The 19,089-nt window shown below is 30.8% G+C and overlaps 2 protein-coding genes across 2 annotated transcripts; both read left to right on the top strand.

Annotated features, from left to right (window-relative positions):
* Positions 1-3,134: 3,134 nt before the first annotated feature.
* On the top strand, positions 3,135-4,268 carry LOC108472536 (late embryogenesis abundant protein D-34-like). Its single transcript, XM_017774074.2, has 3 exons — positions 3,135-3,539; positions 3,654-3,944; positions 4,027-4,268. Exons 1-3 carry the CDS (start codon positions 3,219-3,221, stop codon positions 4,189-4,191), a joined length of 777 nt encoding a protein of 258 aa, XP_017629563.1. The 5' UTR covers positions 3,135-3,218; the 3' UTR covers positions 4,192-4,268.
* Positions 4,269-10,740: 6,472 nt separating this feature from the next.
* Positions 10,741-11,999, top strand: LOC108472937 (transcription repressor OFP12-like). The gene has a single exon (XM_017774504.2). The coding sequence runs from the start codon at positions 10,973-10,975 to the stop codon at positions 11,744-11,746; it is 774 nt and encodes a 257-aa protein (XP_017629993.1). The 5' UTR covers positions 10,741-10,972; the 3' UTR covers positions 11,747-11,999.
* Positions 12,000-19,089: the final 7,090 nt, after the last annotated feature.

The following is a 19,089-nucleotide window of genomic DNA, read 5'->3' as shown; positions in this document are numbered from 1 at the left end:
TTCAATGTATATATACCAATTCAATCAATATAAATTTAATAAATTCATCACATACTAAATCAATCCATTTCAATTGTAAAACACAATAATTCTCACCTCAACACTTACCATATACATTAAATTGAATTATAACAATTAACAACTAAATTCTAATTATAGAAATACAAACCAGAAATTCCAAGCTATTCCTTGTCGACTTTATCTTTTCTCTTTTTAGTCGAGGGTTCCGGTATGACGTTAGCTACAGAACTAAAACAATTAAAATTCATCAATACAACAAAATTCAAACTCATATTTAATATTTAAAATTTTACTCAATATTTATGTAAATTCTAATTTTGTCCCTAAACCTAGACTAACTTTATTTCTTTACAATTAATCCTATATTTTCATACAAATTTCACTTTAAACTAAATTTAACTCCCTAATTTCACTTAAATCCCTAAATTTCAAATTTTCACAATTTAGTCTCTATTACTCAAAATTTATAATTTATTCTACAATTCAGTCCTTTTTCATTTCTAACTTAAAATCTTTCAATTTAATCCTTAATATTAAAATTATTCAACATAGACAACACTTAAAAACTCAATAATTTCTAAAATTTTGATATGATTTAGGTAGTATTTAATACCGAATTCCAAAAACATAAAATTGCAAGAAAAAAGGATTAAATTGACTAACCAATTGAATTTTGAACAATTAAAACCTTAGCTTGACTTTCTCCTTCTTTCTTTCCTTTTCTTTTTTTTTTTCCCTTAATTTGTTTCGTTTTCTTTCTTTCTTTTCTATTTCTTTTCTTTTATTTCTTTGTTTTATATTATAATATAATATATAATATATATACTTAAACATTAAACATTAAGTTTTAATATTATACAATATTATAATATATATTTTTACTTTAAATTTTATAATAATATATTTATGCAGCCGCATTTACGAGGAATGACATAATTATTTCTTTAGTCTCTTTAATTTTTCTCTAATCTATAATTCAACTTTCACCCTTTATGCAATTTAGTCCTTTTATCAAATTACTCTTAATTCATGTAAATTCACCTAACCAAAACCTAATTAACCACACAACTAACTTAGAAATATTTACAAGTCTAATTTATGAAAACGAAGCCTCGAAAATGCATTTTCTGACACCCGTGACTATCGGGTTGTTACAAATTCAACCATCATTTTGCTTAGAGTATATTTAATCTTCAAAATTTTATTCTATAATTTGACACAAATAAATAAACAACCCAACACGAAGCGTGGATGAACCATTTTATGATTATTATAATAATGCAACTTTAATTTGTAAATTCTTTTATTATTTTAATTAATTGGTAAAGAAGTCAAATTTTACTTTCTAAAATTTATAAAATTATTATAGTAACTGAAGCCGTAATTAGGTAAATATCATGAAAATAAGTAAAAAAAAGGATAAAAATATGGAATGAATCTAAGGCTTAGTTTGGATAGGCGGTGTGTTTAACTCCGGTGAGGTTAAAAATAGCGGTGACGGTAAGATTAGTTACTGTAGCGGTGAGATTAGATAATGTAGCAGTGAGATTAGAAACAATGGTGGAGTGTGTGTTTGGATTCAAACGTAGCTGTAGCGGTGATGTGAGAATAAAAAATGACTATTAAGGACATCAAATTATAATTGATATATAATAGAAGTTTTAAAATTATTTAACAATTACAAAATTAATAAATGATTAAAAATTATTTCAATTATATTTATTTTAATAATAATTTTAATAATAAATAATTAAAACTCCAGAAAAATTCAAATATTTATTTTATTTAATATTTCAAAATTAATCATATATTTAATTATAGGGCTTAATTCATTATTGAAAGATTATTCAAATTATTGAGCCTTTAGAAAATAAAACATTATTGATAAAATAATGAAGCAACTCTAGAATAAGAAACAAAAAAAGAAATAATATATTGGTAAAGAGGAAAAGAAAAAACAATTGAAGTTGTTAAATTTTTACTGGACCAAAAGGTTCTAGTCTGGATTTAAGCCTTCAGTGCATTCTCAACGTACTGAAGAATGCTTTCCAAATAGCCTTGCGTTTACTAATATTTCAGTTGTAATTTTTTTTAGCCTAAAAATTCTAACGCACTGAGACCCGATTGGATCCAAAGGAAGCTTAAATAATTAACGAGGTTAAATAAAAGGTCAAAGTATGTACTCAATCTTAAGCATTTTCATTTTCAGATCTAGGATTGTGATATTAATTTCATAATTAATAAATTGTATAATTTTATTTTCAAATACATATATCTGTTTATCAGGTGGTTCAAAAGCTAATTCTAGCAAATGGAAGGTAGAGATGCTTTCGTGCAATTTATGCATTTAATATTGAGAGATTCTAGTAAATTGTAAGAATACGATTACATGTTAGAAATTGTTGTATAGTGTTACCTTTTGTATTTCACACAATAAAAATTAATTTTTTTAGCATAAAAAGTAATGAAAGCAAGATACTAATAAAGGTGAAAATTAAAAAATAAAACATATTGGGAAAATAAAATAGGAAATTTCATTTATAAAATGCATGTCTATGGCTATAAAAGAAATTTTAAGTTGTGGTCCACTTAGTTTTGGATATTATATATAAAATGTGGTTAAATAAATTTAAAATAGAGGGACGAAATCACAACTAATGTAGAACATATTTCAAAAACAATCCATTCAATCGAAATTAATTATTATATTTAAACTTAAGCAATTAAATAACTAATATATTTTTCCCTATAATACCATACCAACTTAACCTAAAAGTATTTATGTAAACCAGTGAAGATGGATTATATTAATTTAATGTGTCGTGTATAATTAGGAAAATGTAGACTTGTAGTCTTATTACACTGCTTTTTACTGCCGATGGCAATCCGAAAAGGACGTAGAGATTATAGCGGGTTGCCAAGTGTAAGTTACCTCTTCTTGCCTGGGATCATATGACCAAGCCAGCTACTACTATGCGATCTGCCATTGCCGCTCCATATGTCTCTTCACGACGCCAACACCTAGAATTTCAAGCCACGTCGCTGCCAAAAGCAGGATTATACGTGGCTGGCTCTACGGCGCACCGAACTGCAGCCTACGTACTTAAAAAACACGCCGCGCACCTTCCTCAACGCCCACAATACATTTCAGTTCATCCAATAGAATTACACAAATTGAACTTCCGATCAACGGAACTATGAGCCAGGAACAACCACAAAGGCCTGGGGCTAGTCAGGAACCCATCAAGTATGGTGATGTCTTTAACGTCACCGGTGAACTGGCTTCAAAACCTATTGGACCAAAAGATGCCGCCGCCATGCAGTCAGCTGAGAACAAGATCCTTGGAGAAACACCAAAAGGTGGTGCAGCAGCTGCCATGCAATCTGCAGCCATCGCCAATGAAAGAGCAGGCGTCGTTAGTCACAACCAAGCTGACGTTGCTGGAGACCAAGGCGTCGCCGTCATTAAGTCTGACGCAGATGGCGATGTTATGATCACAGAAGCCGTTGCTGGACAGGTAAAAAGTATTGGAAAATGGTTGCATTTCAGTATAAAAATCATAAAGTGACATTGTAATAATCTTGGTTTATTTATATGCGTCTAATTAACAAGTTTAAATATTGAGATACAGATTGTGGGGCAATACAGGCAACCAGATGTTTCAGCGGTGACTACTCCAGCAATGTTGGTTGATCCAGGATCAATTACGATTGGAGAGGCTTTAGAGGCGGCGGCCATCTCTGCTGCTGATAAACCGATTGATCAGAGCGATGCGGCTGCAATTCAAGCTGCTGAAATGAGAGCCACTGGCAGCAGCGAGATAACTCCGGGCGGTATTGCATCCGAAGCTCAGTCTGCAGCCACTCGGAATGCTCGAACCCAGCGGTTTGAAGATCAAGCCACTCTCTCGGACGTTTTATCGGTAATACGTTATTATTATTATTATGAACCCCATTTACTAGTGGAATATTTCTAAAGATCTCAATATGTTTTGGGGGCTGCAGGATGCCACTGCGATGCTGCCTAAGGATAAAGCAGTGACTCGTGAAGATGCTGAAAGGGTTGTAGCAGCTGAGGTGAGAAATAATCCTGGCATGAGTACTACGCCTGGGGGAGTGGGTGCTGCCATGGCTGCAGCTGCTAAGCGTAATCAAAATTCAACAATCTAGATCTTATCACTATGCTATTTAATAAATCACCATGTGTTCTGCTTTTTTGGAAAGAAAGTAATCCTTTACAGGCTTAATTTATGTTTCCGCTATAACTATATCAATTGATTAAACTCAACTAAGTTCACGTGAAGATTTTCAACTCTACTCAAAACTAATTTCTCAACTTTGGGCTTGGGTGCTGCGCTTAAGGTGCCTTTTGTTAAATCATAATTAATTTATTAGTTTAACACGTACAATTTTTGCAATATCACTTGTTTATAAATATGCTTTAATTAATGCCACTTTTTAGCTAAATAACACACTTCAAATTGTAATTTGCCTAAACATCTTTGCTAAAGATGCACTTCAATCACATTCCAAGCCTGCAATATCTTAGTTACTCCAAAGTACAATCGTTAGTCACAGTGACCAACACAAACAATTCAAATACCATAAAATAATAATAATAATAATAATAAATGGTTTCGTTGCTCGTGGTTTGTTTTTAATTCCAATTTAATGATATATTTGTATTCACAGAAAATAATTAATTATATATTTTTATAATGTGAAGAATGGAAAGAAAACTAATATATTTATATTTTGGTTGGAACTATAGAATTTAAGGAAAAGAGTGATTTTTTTAGATTTGAAAAATACCTACTTAATATGGTTTGATGAAAATTATATTAATTCTCTAGGGTTTATTTGTTAAATTAATTTTAAATAAATGGATACCTTTGCCCTTGATTAATTACTTATCATTTTATCTATTTTTATCTTCAATCTTTATATGTTCAATAAATTTTAATTTAAAATCTATTTAATTTATTATTAAATATTTTAATTATTATTAAATTTAATTATAAATTTCTTTATATTTTAATATAATCATTTATTGAATATAATGTATTTTTAGTTAATACAAGTATAGTTAATGAATTTAAATCATTACAACCAAAACTAATCATTATAAAATATGATGAATGATAATAAAAATATATCTCAACTTAAACTAGAATAAATTTATACGTAGAATATCAACTTAGAACTCACACATAGATCTGTCCATGGGCTTGGCTATCTGATCCCCGAAAAGTTAAAGGATTTAGGTGAAAATATAGATCCGAAAAATAGATTTGGACAAAAAATAAGGTCCGTTTAGAAAATGGGTCGGGCCTCGAGTAAGGCTTTTTTGGCCCGAGCCTAGCTTGAATATAAAAAAAAAAAAATTATTATTTTTTTGCCATTTATTATTATTATTATTTTATTATTGTTTTTTTTACTATTTTGCTATAATTGTGTTCACAATTATGTTACTACTATTTTGTTGCTATTATTTGAATATTGTATAACTCTTGTTTTATTGTTAATTTTGTTACTATTTTCACATTTGCTTGTTAAGTTACATTTATCTTAGTGTTATTTAAATATACATATATATTTTAAATTTATTGGGAAACATTTATTTTAATGTTTTTAGTATTTTTATATATTATATTTTTAAAAATAATATAAAAATAATATTAAAAATTAATATGTGCGGACGCTGCTAAGTTCAGTTTTAGTATTTTATCTTGGTCGGGCTTGAGCAAAATTTTAGGCCTATTTTTCAGACCATCCAAACTCATATCTAGCAAATATCTAGCAAATGGAAATAATTTTTTGATTGACATTCTAATTTATAGACACCTTTATTCACACATGATATATACAAAATGAGAATAAAACCTGAAATCTTTAAAGTTCTTACCCTTAAACTAAGGCCTCATATACTATTAGTTTATCTTGAGAATAATAATAATAACTATTATATTTTGTTTACTTTTATTTTGTTTTTAAATAAATTTTATGCAAATTTACAATAACTATTATATTTTGTTACTTTTTGTTTTTTTTTAAATTTATATTAACTATTTCAATTTTATTTATGTATATCAACTTTGAGATAATTTTTTATTTTATATTTTAATCAAATTTCTTAACAAATCGGGATTCTAACTCACCATCCTTTTCCATTTTCCCTGAAAGGCTCGCTTCCTTTAAAAAAAAAATACTTCATAGAGGCAGGCTTTATTTATAAATGTAATTGAATTTTCCATTTAATAATTACTAGATGATGATTTTATAATTTTTAAATTAAAAATATAAAATTAGTTAAATTGAAAAATAAAAATAAAATAAAAATAAATAGTTAATATAAATGTCCATTGTCCAACATTAACATAAAGTGCATCCAAGTTTAATAAGAAATTAAAATATGAACTAGGGCATTAAAAATCAATTAATATGTGCCAAGTTAGTAAAAAAAACCCAATTCATATAAAATGTGTTTAATCCGAATTTAAAGATTTAAAAGAACAATTATAAAACTAATTGTTTTTGTTAATCTAATATAATTTAGAAAACTAACCCACTATTTTACTTTCTTCATTAACCGTGAAAGATTTAACTACCCTTCTTTTATTTTTGATTTTTTTATTTATTTAAATAAGTAATATTCACAATTTCACATATCCAAAAAATGTTTTTATTTTATTTTTATCACTTCTGTATTATGATTGTGTGTTAAAATCTGAATTGGGTTGGCCCAAGAAACGACTTCACGAGAAAAATGTAAAGGCATCCATTTGATTTGATTGGGCTTACGGCCTGATGAGTGCTACAACTAGCATTATTTCCCGTAAAAGGAATGCTTCATTTATCACTACAAAGATTAATTAATTGTGCTTGTAGTCGCCTTTCAAACCCAATCGAATTTAACAGTGTTTTAAAGGTGAATGGTTCAATGCCGTTTGTTTTGGCAATTTCAATAAGAGCCCAGCCAAGGTCTTAAGTGATTGGAAAATACCTTTGAAAAGTGTGTAGAAAAGAAGAGTGTGTTTGGATTATGAAAAAAGTGATTCAGAGTTGACATCGTACGTTGCTAGGGCCCCTCCCCTCTCGCTGCCTTGCAAATGAACAAAAGAACTGAAAAACGCCAAATCACTTTGTTTGATGCCCTTCTGCTTTCTTTTAACCTTTTTTTTCCCTCTCGTAGTAAACTAACCATCAAAGCTGCCAAATTTCAACTTTTCCCAACACTTTTATTTGCATGAATTGTCTCTCAACACGGCGCTCAACAGGAGCAGTAGAAAACAATAGCAGAAAAATACCAAAAGAACATTAAGAATCAGAAAAAAAAAATTATCAAAAACTATTGCAAATTGATGAGGGGAAAATAATTATACAAATCTTAAAGACTGGAAAATTGATATTAGTGTTACAAAATACTAGATATATCCCATAATATTGCAGAACCTGCCTGGTGGCAGCACATAACAGGCAGGGAAGTTTCACCGAATAAAACACATTTGGGTGGCTTATGGGCAGAGATTCCAGACCAGGACAATTTCTACAGCTCATCTCTAAGATCTAAAAACCTTGTGAGGAGCTGATTTGGCACTGCCACAAACAATCTTCTTGGGCTTCACTCTGCCTCTTTACCTAATCACCGTATCACACATATGAGAAACAAGGGTTTCTTCTTTTTCCTATAGTTTATATATATAGGTCAATGATTAGTCTTCCTTGCATATTTTATTCGTTTAGAAATGATATTGACCTCAAACTGAGCACCTTATGTTAGGATGAGTTTAAGCAAGCTACCTTTCCATGTTAGCATCATGTGATCAGTGATCACGTGCGTGTGGCTTAAGGGTATGTTGGTTAATAATGCCTTGACTGACTGTGTGATGTTATAAATTATAAGCAAGTGAGATATATCTGTCCTTGCCGGCTGAGTTTATAGTTTGATTGAGTTCACAGCTCTCCACGAAACTAACAACTTAATGATTATTAGAACATGATTGAGGAGAAAAAAAGATTACTTGAAAAGGATGCCCTGCCTGCCCCTTGTGTTGGAGCTTAGAAGGAATAGTAAGAATAGCTGGCTAATACGTACGCTAAAACAGCAGAAAATTTACGTTCCATGGAAATTGAGGCGACTACACATACAAGTCGTATGGTCGTGTGGTTGCAATTGACGTTGATTTCTCATTTCGCAGTTTTTGGGTAATGTTGCAGTGGATAGTGGTCACTCTGTTGCAACGTCCTTCTCTGAGTGAATACAACAGCAACAGTTTCTTATCTTCTTCTACTTCAGATTTCTAATATTTATGTAATGGGTTGGGAAGTGATGCACACCGTTACGTGAACCGATGGTTGCGGGTCCTTTGGCACAATAGAAGCAAGATGTTAGGTTAGTTGGACTACTCTACCTTGGGGCTCCCACCACCATGTGCTACCAGCGGTCGTTTTAATCTTGGGTGGACGATCGCGCCCTGCCAGATCGACCTCTCACTTTCTTTCTACTGCGTTACGTCTCCATTTCATATATATGGGCCTTCTGTCTCCTACATAACCTTTTTTTTTTTTGTAAATTCTAATTAAGATCATATCGCCCATTCTAACCTTAAATTAATTCTCTTTAATAATAATTTAACTGCGGTGTGTCTCCATTTCATACATATGGGCCTTTTGCCCCCTACATAACCTTTTCTTTTTTAAATTCTAATTGTTAAATATCATATGGCGCATATTAATTCTCCTTAATAATAATTTAATCCTTATTAATGTTTTTAATTAAATAAACTTAGCAGTAAGACAAGTTTAGAATTTAGAATTTCTAACCATTATGATTTTAGGGAAAGAGTAGCTTAAAATTTAAGATTTAAATGAGTCTAAGGTCTAAGGTTTAAAATTTTAGGAACTAACATTTAAAGGCTTAAAATTGCACGAAAGAATTGATTAATTTTAGAGTTAAAATAATAATAATTAATTTAATGTCTGTAGATATATTATATTATCTATTCTCTCTAATTATTAAGTGCTTAAAATATGGTTTTTTAGAATCATTAAGTTAAACCTTAATTATAACCACATAAATTATTATCACATAATTTATTCTTGTTTTTTTTTTCAATTGAGTCTTAGCTCGATTAGCATAGGTATTGTTGTCAATATAAGAAGACGTGAGTTCGAGCGCGCTGAAACATATTATCTTCCTATCTATGAGTTTGGGAAGAACTATGAATAGTTCTAGATATTGTTTTAAAAAGAACAAATATGATCGAATCTTCAATTATCATGAAAAGAATATCAATAACCCAAAATTTAACTGATGATATTTTTTAATTAGTAAATTTTAAAAATAAGAAACAAAATTTCATAGTAAAAAATCTGTAAAATTAAATTTGCCCCAATGGGGTTTTCTGTTTGAACATATTTAAAAAGACTTTTGTTGGATATGTGGTAAGTGACAATGAATCATTTGATTTCACTAATATCATAACACTCAAGTGGTAGATAATGACAAAAGTTTATATAAAAATACAAAAAAAAAAAATCAATTTCAAAATCTAACTCACATCAAAAGATTACTTTTAATGACAAAAATAGATATGCGAGTCGCACTACCACTGATAGCACTAAAATAACTAATTTTATTTTTAATGAAATAATATCATTGGAAAATTAAAATGATGCATGCACATGATAAATTAATAGTTTTACTCTATACATAAAATTATTTACAAGGTAAATTACAAAATAACTATTTATATTTTGATGATGGATTCAATTTATTGTAGAATGATGATTAATATTATTAATTTATAATATTTGATATTAAAGGTATGACGTAAATCTCAAATCGAACAATTAGTATTCCACGTCCCTTATTTTGATTGTCTCTCTCTCTTTTTTTTTTTTTTTATCATTTCTATTTTCTTTTCTTTCCTTTTTCTTCATTTTAATTTTCCTCCTCCTCCTTCCACAAACCCTAGCTGCTTCTCACCCCTCACCTCCTTCTCTTCTTTCTTTCTTAGTCTCTTTTTCTTCTCTTCCATCTCTTTTCTCCTTCTTCCTTAGAAAACCCTAGTTGCTAATGCCCTTTATCACTTGTCGTCTTCTCTAGCCAAAAAACGTCGACTAGCTTTCCTTTTTCTCCCCTTACTTTTTCATTGTTTAGATTTTCTGTTGAATAATTAAGAAAATCACGAAATGCAAAATAATTTTTTGAAATCTCTTAACTGATTTTCGTGGTTGGCCGTTAGATCGGTTTACCAATGCAACCATGGCCTCTCCAAGCCTCGCACTAGTTTCCCACCATTGGGATCTCCGAGGAGATGAGTAAAACTTTTAGAACTAGCCCTAGGCCAAGATTTTCTTTTTTTTTGTTCGATGAGTGGGGTTTGTGTTTTGGTATATGGTTATGGTGTGGGTATGTAATGTTGGTGGAGGTGATAGGGGATTGAAAGAGAGGCGAGGTTGAAGGTGATAAACGATGAAGGTACTATGAATTAAGAGGATGAGAATGGGAATAGGGATGGAGCTAGGGATTTTTACACATCGGCATTGACGTAAAATAGACGATGACATTTAATGGAAATATTTGTGATTAAAATGTTATAAATTAATAATATTAATGCTAATTTCGTAATAAATGAAAGTTTAATGATGAAAACAAAGTGACTATTACTACAATTTACCCTAAAAAAAACTCTTTTATGACCGTGTGAGTGAACTATTTTCCTGAATTAAATGATTGACCCATCTCATTATCAAGAACTTGTCCATCAACTCTCTCTCCTCCAACTTTCACAAATAACAAATATATTAATGGAGCCTTCCCCTTCCATTCTCCTTCTACTCTCTCTCTAACATAAAAGTATACAAATAAACAGAGAATTAAAAAAGGTTGGAGCCTTGCACTTCATTTTCCTTCTGTCTTTGAGATCACAACACTGGAGTGGAAATTATGCCAAACACCCTGGCCAAAAATCTCAATCTCTGCTTCAAAAAGATCAGATCCCCATTAACTTCCCAACCTTCCTCTTCCTCGCCGCTAACCCCAGATGATGACAGCCGTCCACTAACCTCATCCACCGCCACCGCTTCATCACCCCTTTTCAAAAACTACAACTCCCTCTATGACAACACCTTCGACTACTCAACCTCCAAATCCTTAACCCACTCCTCTCTCTCCTTTGACCCAGACTCATACCCTGAATCCGACTCCGAACCAGACTTCGCCACCGTTTTTGCTTCGCAGCGCTTCTTTTTCACTTTTCCGGGTAGCTCCAACTCCATCATTGAATCAACAGTGCCGTCATCAATCGCCACCACTCCCGAGTCATCAGGTACCCTATTACCCAGCAGTTCCAGTCCCAACAATGACGCAAATCAATCCTCTAACCTCGGTTGCGGTGATCGACCGAGTCAAGAACATGGCCACCCAAGGACCGTTGAAAACAGCGTAGCTGTCCCAACCTTCTCTCCCAACCCGTACATGGATTTCAGGAGATCCATGCAGGAAATGGTGGAGGCACGTCACTTAATCGACGTCAAGGCTAACTGGGAATACTTGCATGAGCTTCTCTTGTGTTACCTCACATTGAATCCCAAAAGTACGCACAAGTTTATTATAGGAGCATTTGCGGATCTTCTTGTTAGCCTAATGGCAGCGCAGGGTGGCGGCAACAACAACGACGGAAAGATCGGTGACGGTAAGATTCCGGGGAAGTGCATGTAAAATATGTAATGCTACCACCAATTGATTGCCGATCAGAATATTGATTAATTATCTAAATGAGTAATATATACATGTGGGGAACTAAAAAGTTTGTTCCCATTGTTTTTTGTCTCATATACTTGGTTCAATTATATTACCTTATCTTGTAAGCTGTCTTCTTTTGGTTCTTGTCTGAAACATTGCAACTCATGACATACATAAAACACATTAGAAACTGTAAGTAAAAGCTGATGTTTGTTTGCATTGAAACTAATTTGATAAATGGCTGTCTCTTACACACTTTTTTATTGTTCTACTTTCGTATCTTTTTTTCCAGATTTTAATTTAGAATTTTGGGCGGTTTATCCATAACCTACAAAAACAATGCATAAATTGAAGTAGAGAAATATTATGCAATTCAACACCAATTGAATGTTAGAATAGGGCATTATTTTGACATGGAAAATCAAATGAGTAATGTGTGATTGTTAGAATGGTATGGGCATTATTTCATGGTCGCTATCCCAATTTTTGTTGCTTGTTTTCCTGTGCAGTTAGCAACTCAGCATCATTGCCTTTCTTTTTTATTAAATTTTATTACCATGTTCTTCTCTAAAATTTATGTATGCCTTTTGTCTTTTACATGCACGCCTCGTGGTTTCTTTCAAGTTAAGTAAGAGAGAACATTATTATATTAAGAAAATAATTATTTAAAAAAAAAATCTCGAAATCCATGTGAGCTTGGAATCAGCAATGTAGGTGGTTGGTTCTGTAAGCACATAAAGTCATAAATGGATAGCGATGGAGTGTACAAATTTTACTTACTTCAATTTAACACAGAGACAAACAGAGTCATTTTTGTCTTTTTGCAAATGTGACTTGATGAGGTGAAGCCAAACAAATTTTAATAAGTTTCCTGGATCTTCCCCAAGCATCCTTATCAATGCAGACAATTCCCCGGATTAAAATGAAACCCAATTGGTATGAGTAAAAAATTATCCATCAAAACAGACAGGGCCAGGGAATCCTGAATTTTGTCCTTAATTATTATTTAATTTTTCTATATTGGAAACCATTTCAAAACAAACATGGTGCAAGATTCACTGAAATGTGGTGATTATGATTCGTCCTTAGCATATAACTTAAGTGGCTCATAATTGATTAAAATGATGGAACATTGGTCCATTCTGTACCCAAGATTAGAGCTTTGAATTAATGAGTAATCACATGGTTATGTCCTGTAGTTATCATAACCATCAAACGATGCTTTTAAAATGGTGGGTGGTTTTTGTCATTATTTTCTAGAATCTGAAACTATGCTAGATTGGGGTTTTTTACTTCAATATTATAAAAAAAAAATTATACACTAAAATGGGTTGTCAGCCAGATTAATTATGAAAATGATATACTTTTTGGGGTCGTGCCTACCTGACAGGCACAATTTATTATTTTATTATTAATTTTATTTTTGTTTTAAAAAATTATTATTATATTATTTTAATATTTATATTAATATATGGATAAAAATACGGGTTTTATACGGATAAAAATACAAAGCGAATTGAGCTCGGTGTAGCACGACTAGTCGTGCCTAACAGGCACACACTACACATTTCCTTTTCTTTATTTGCATTTTACAAAAATTAGTCTTATATCACTTTTGGTCCCTCTACTAGGCCTAAAATTAAAATTCAATCTTTATACTTGAATTTCTACAATAATATTTGGTCCTATTTTTATAATTTTTTCCAAATAATTAATATTTTTAATTACTCTGTTAAAGTTTTAACGTGTTTTTTAAACAAAATATTAGTTTAACAAAACAATGATATGTTAAGTCGTAATAAGTTTTAAATAATAAAATTTCTAACAAAATGTATTCCAACTTAACATATCATTGTTTTGTTAAACTAATATTTTATTTAAAAAACACGCCAAAATTTTATCGAGTAATTAACAAAATTTTAATACAATTTTGTTAGAAATTTTATTATTTAAAACTTATTCCAACTTAACATATCATTGTTTTGTTAAACTAATCAAAATTTTATAGAGTAATTAACAAAAATTTTAATACAATTTTGTTTGAAATTTTATTATTTAAAACTTATTCTAACTTAACATATCATTGTTTTGTTAAACTAATTTTTGTTTAAAAAACACGCCAAAATTTTATCGAGTAATTAACAATGTTAATTATTTGGAAAAAATTATAAAAATAGAACCAAATATTATTGTAGATATTCAAGTATAAAGATTGAATTTTAATTTTAGGCCTAGTAGAGGGACCAAAAGTGATATAAGACCAATTTTTGTAAAATGTAAAGAAAGAAAAGGAAATGTGCATGGTGTTGTGTTTACCTGTCAGCACGACTAGTCGTGCCTACCGACAGCTTGACCTGCTTTCGGTATTTTTTATCCGTAAAACCCGTATTTTTATCTATATATTAATATAAATATTAAAATAATATAATAATAATTTTTAAAACAAAAAAGAAATTTAATAATAAAATAATGGGTTGTGCCTGTCAGGTAGGCACAACCCCAAAAAATATACCATTTTCGTAATTAATTTGGCTGACAACTCATTTTGGTGTATAAATTTTTTTTTTATAATATTAGGGTAAAAAACCCGCTAGATTGCATCAAATAAAGGCCAAGGTTAAGTTAGGGGACCGTGTTTGTGTTTAGCAGAACCATTGAAATAGTTAAAGGTCAAGAGAGATGGGCCTATGGAAGGCAGACTTCTAGTTCTTGGTTAGGCACTCACCCAACTTCTGTGATAATCTAAAGGAAGTGCTCTGGATTTAAGGTACTTGCAAATGTGTCTTACATGTGTTTGTGTTTAGCAGAACCATTGAAATAGTTAAAGGTCAAGAGAGATGGGCCTATGGAAGGCAGACTTCTAGTTCTTGGTTAGGCACTCACCCAACTTCTGTGATAATCTAAAGGAAGTGCTCTGGATTTAAGGTACTTGCAAATGTGTCTTACATATAACAATAATAAATACTTCAAGTCTTCAACCTTAATTGAATCTCTAATACATAAAAATAGAACCCATGTTTTGTAGGTTAAGGTAGAGTCTCTCATAGTTGCAATGCCTTTATGGTTAAATGGACCCAACTGTATAAATTCGAAGAGAGGGACACTTGTTGAAGAGAATAAAAGCATGGAAAATGATAGAAACTAGTTTTACTGTTTTAGGGAAGATACACAATGCTACTTGATGCCCCATAATTATGGTTCAGAAAAAAAAGAGACCAAACAGCAGAGGGGCTTTAGTTTTCATAATCGTCATTAGTTAGGCGCAAACATCACCTTCTGTCCTACAACATGCATGGTTTTTGCAAGTGTAAGCGGATGATGTGAGAGATGAGCACAGAAATGGGTCAGGCATCATAGATGATTTGGAGCTTTCAGCACATGGTAACGAGGTTGATTGCATAAACAGTCAAAAGCAAAAAAAAAGGGTGTAAAAGTTGTACCTCTCTTCTTTTTCAATCTGATTGTAAGTTGGTCAACATGAATGATATAATTACAGTAGTTAAGTGAAATGAAAAGTTGTACTAGTTTCTGATTGAAAATGGGAGGCAAACAAACAAGAGAAAAAAGGCGTAATGGATTAAAGAAATATGGTCTTTGATTGCGCTGATTAATAACTATTTTTAACCAATGCTATAAGAACTGATTGATGTTATTGAATGAGAATACTTTACATTGTTGATTAACAGGGTTTTGATTTAATAAAGTAAAGAAGTTGCTAGTAAGAATTTATTAAAATAAATCTACAATATAACTTAATAAACTAGGATCTGTTATGTCAAATCATTAAGAATAAATGAAGAACAAAACTAGATGCGGAAGCGTACCTGAATCCATAGATTCCTTAAAACTTTCTGGGACTTGGGGATTTGATCTTCCAAATTAGCACACAAGAAATTCAGAGAATATCTGCTCTCTCTTTCCTAATGATGGGATATTAAAAAAGATATCTTGTGTATAATTTGGGGACCATAACCCTAATATTTATAACCTTAGCATATTAGTTCTAATCAAATTCTAATTAGCCCATCATTAATTAGAATTTGATTAGAAGAGTATCTACACATGTTTGACCCATACTTTATTTAATAATTAAAAGCCCAATAAAATTTTAACCAAATTAGATCATTTTTAATTTGGGCTAACCTATCATGATAGTAAAAAATAACATGTAATTATCCTTATTATATATGTGATGTCCAAATTTTCCAACAATCTCCCACTTGGACCATATATATATACTAATTACTTTATAATTACATGTCATTATATAACCTTATGAGCTCAAAATTTTACTATCATATCCAAAAGGCATTCCGCATAATCTCGTCCATTAATTATGTTAACATAGAACCAAGGCGACTTTCGTTACAAATATCATAACTAAATCCATCCATGATCACGTATATTAACACAACCAAATGACATAGATCAAGTATGGATGTGTAGCATGGAAATTACATGCAATATGATCTAAACATGTCTATTTCCAACTGGTCCTCCTTAGTGAGATCAAATCTTACCAAAATCAGAGTGTGAATAAACCAAATAAACTTTATTTCTGCAGAAAATAAACTTATTATCTTTAAACCAAATAATCGAAAATGTGTCTATAACATAAAAGCATTTAAAAATACAAACTCCCACTAAAACCAAATATCCTTTAAATGACATTACACCCATATGAGCAATGTGCTCTTATAAAACCTTAGGTGTAGTTCCTTAGTAAGCGGATTCGCAATTTTGGAGTTTGTCCTAATATGCTTTATAAGCACTTAACCACTTTGAACTTTTACTTTAACAACCAGGAACTTAAAGTCTATGTGTTTTGACTTTAATGTGCTCCTGTTGCTATTGGAATAAAAGACTGCAATTTGTTTTCTCAATTTGCACCTTAGTGAAAAAATCTTGTATCCATATTCCATCAAAATCGGAGTCTATATACCTGATGATCTCTAACTGATTAGACCTCCAATATGTGAGCATGTAATCTTTTGTTCTCTGAAAATACCTCATAACCCTCTTGGATGTTATCTAATGGTCCAAACTAGGGTTGCTTAAAATATCTGCCTAACATTCCAATAGTGTATACAAGATTCCAATGTATACAAACCTGAACATACATTAAACTTTCCACTTCTAAAATGTAAAAATCTAATGCATTCTTGTAATCTTAATATCATTCTTGGGCATTGATTGAGGCTATACTTATTATTGACAAGCAGTATGTCATTAACATATGAAACCAAATATAAAACTTTAACATATAAAACCAAATATAAAACTTTACTCCCACTAAACTTATGGTATAAACGATTATCAACAAAATTCATCTTTAAACCGAATGAGATAATTATTAGGTAAATTTTGTAATATTATTGACGAGAAGTCTACTTAAGCCCATAGATGAAGTTCTTTAATTTGTAAATCATTACTTTTGTATCATCAGACACAAAGTTTTCTAATTGCACCATATAAATGTATGATCAATGTTACCATTGAGAAACCATTAACTTAATATTCATCTGATGTAGCTTAAAGTCAAAATACTCCACTAAAGCCATTTTAACCCTTTCTCTAGTGGACCTTTCTAATGACATTCATTCTTGAGGTTGTTGAGTTCGTTCTTCTGGAACAATTACCTCATCTTGAATAGGGAGTTGTTTAACATTGTCTTATTGAGGTTCTAGATTTACTTCTTAATCAATGATAGGTATGAGAGTCTAAACATCATCAAAAGTGATAGTAGGAACTGAGTTAGAATCCAATTCCTCCTCAAAAGCAATGTTTCTAACCTTATTTCTCCCCCCAAACTCAACATCGTAAAAGAATGTTACAATTCTCGTCTCAAAAATATTCCTAATTGTGGAATCATAAAATTCATAGCCCTTAGATTGCTCAGAATTTCCTTAACCCTTAACTTTACAGACATCAAAGAAGTCATAAGTGATGTCATTTCAACCTTATCGTTTTTTTTAGCAAAACATTTCTCAATTTCATCAAGGAAACCTTGGCCTGAATAATCTTTTCAGATTCTATGCCCTTAAAGGCTTCTAAAATGCTGTGCTTCATGATCATTAGACTCATTGAACGATTCCACCTCTCAAAATCCCTTTTAACATAGGGGGTACTTTCCGCAGTGAGAGGTGTGAGTAGTTCTTCCTTTAGTGCAAGGTCTATGTTTATATAGCCAAGCACTATAAGTAAGTGCCTTTTCCATTCATTGAAATTAGCCCCATTAAGTATGGGTATAGAATTTATATTAGCAGATATTGTGGTAGTAGAATATGAATTAGCTGAATATAGAACAAAAAATAAATAAAAATAAGCTCACATCAATATTCATAGTAAAAAATAAATTCAGGATAATGGCTAATCCCATCTCAAGATACCAAACACAACATTAATATCAAGTCTTTGGACAGTAATATTAACAGTAAGCGGTACTCTTGTTGTAGCAATCAAACATTGACAATAAACTATGTCAAACAATGAATTAATCTTTGGACTAACTTATTGTTCACATAAAATACCTTATAATTGTCACACATTTATCACCACAGATGTCGTTGTAATTCTGCCAAATATTAACTTACCTTTGGGTAAATTAATAAACGCATGAATCACAAAAACATATAATCATCTTAATATTTCAAATAAACTAATCTACACAAAAGAGGTCACTTTAGTGCATTTTGTTTCAACTAATTTATTTAGAATATTACACATCCTTAATTAAAAGCCAAAATCAATTTATTTGTTTCAAAATATTTACCTTAATTTCATCTTTCAATCAAATTAAAAGATAATATATATCCCAAAACAACATACAATGATGTTGGCAAATATAATAATAGTTGAATAAATCATAAACCATAAACAACTTCACATAAGACTTCAAATTTAAACCAAAATAATTTGAATAAAGGTAAACCTCATTTTAAGATATCGGACACTCCATTAATATTTCATCTTTGGACAAAATATTAATTTGTAAGTGATATCTTGGTGTAGTAATCAAACATTGATAATAAGAGCATGTCGAATAATAAATCTTCCTTTGGGCCAATTTATTACTCACATGTATAACCGAATAATCGTCACATGTTTATCACTATAGTTGCACATGTAATATTATTAACCTTCACTTGGGCCAATCAATTTTAACATAACTTAAGTTACATGCACACAAACTTTTATATTTTAAAACAAAATAAATTATACAAAAAATATCACTTTGGTGACTTTTTGCTTCAATTAAGTTATTTTAAAATATATATAAACATACCAATATTCAAATTTAAATTTCCTAATAGTCAAAT

The sequence above is a fragment of the Gossypium arboreum genome, chromosome 11 (assembly GCF_025698485.1).
Source record: "Gossypium arboreum isolate Shixiya-1 chromosome 11, ASM2569848v2, whole genome shotgun sequence".
NCBI lineage: Eukaryota > Viridiplantae > Streptophyta > Magnoliopsida > Malvales > Malvaceae > Gossypium > Gossypium arboreum.
This window is presented reverse-complemented; position numbering and strand designations above follow the sequence as displayed.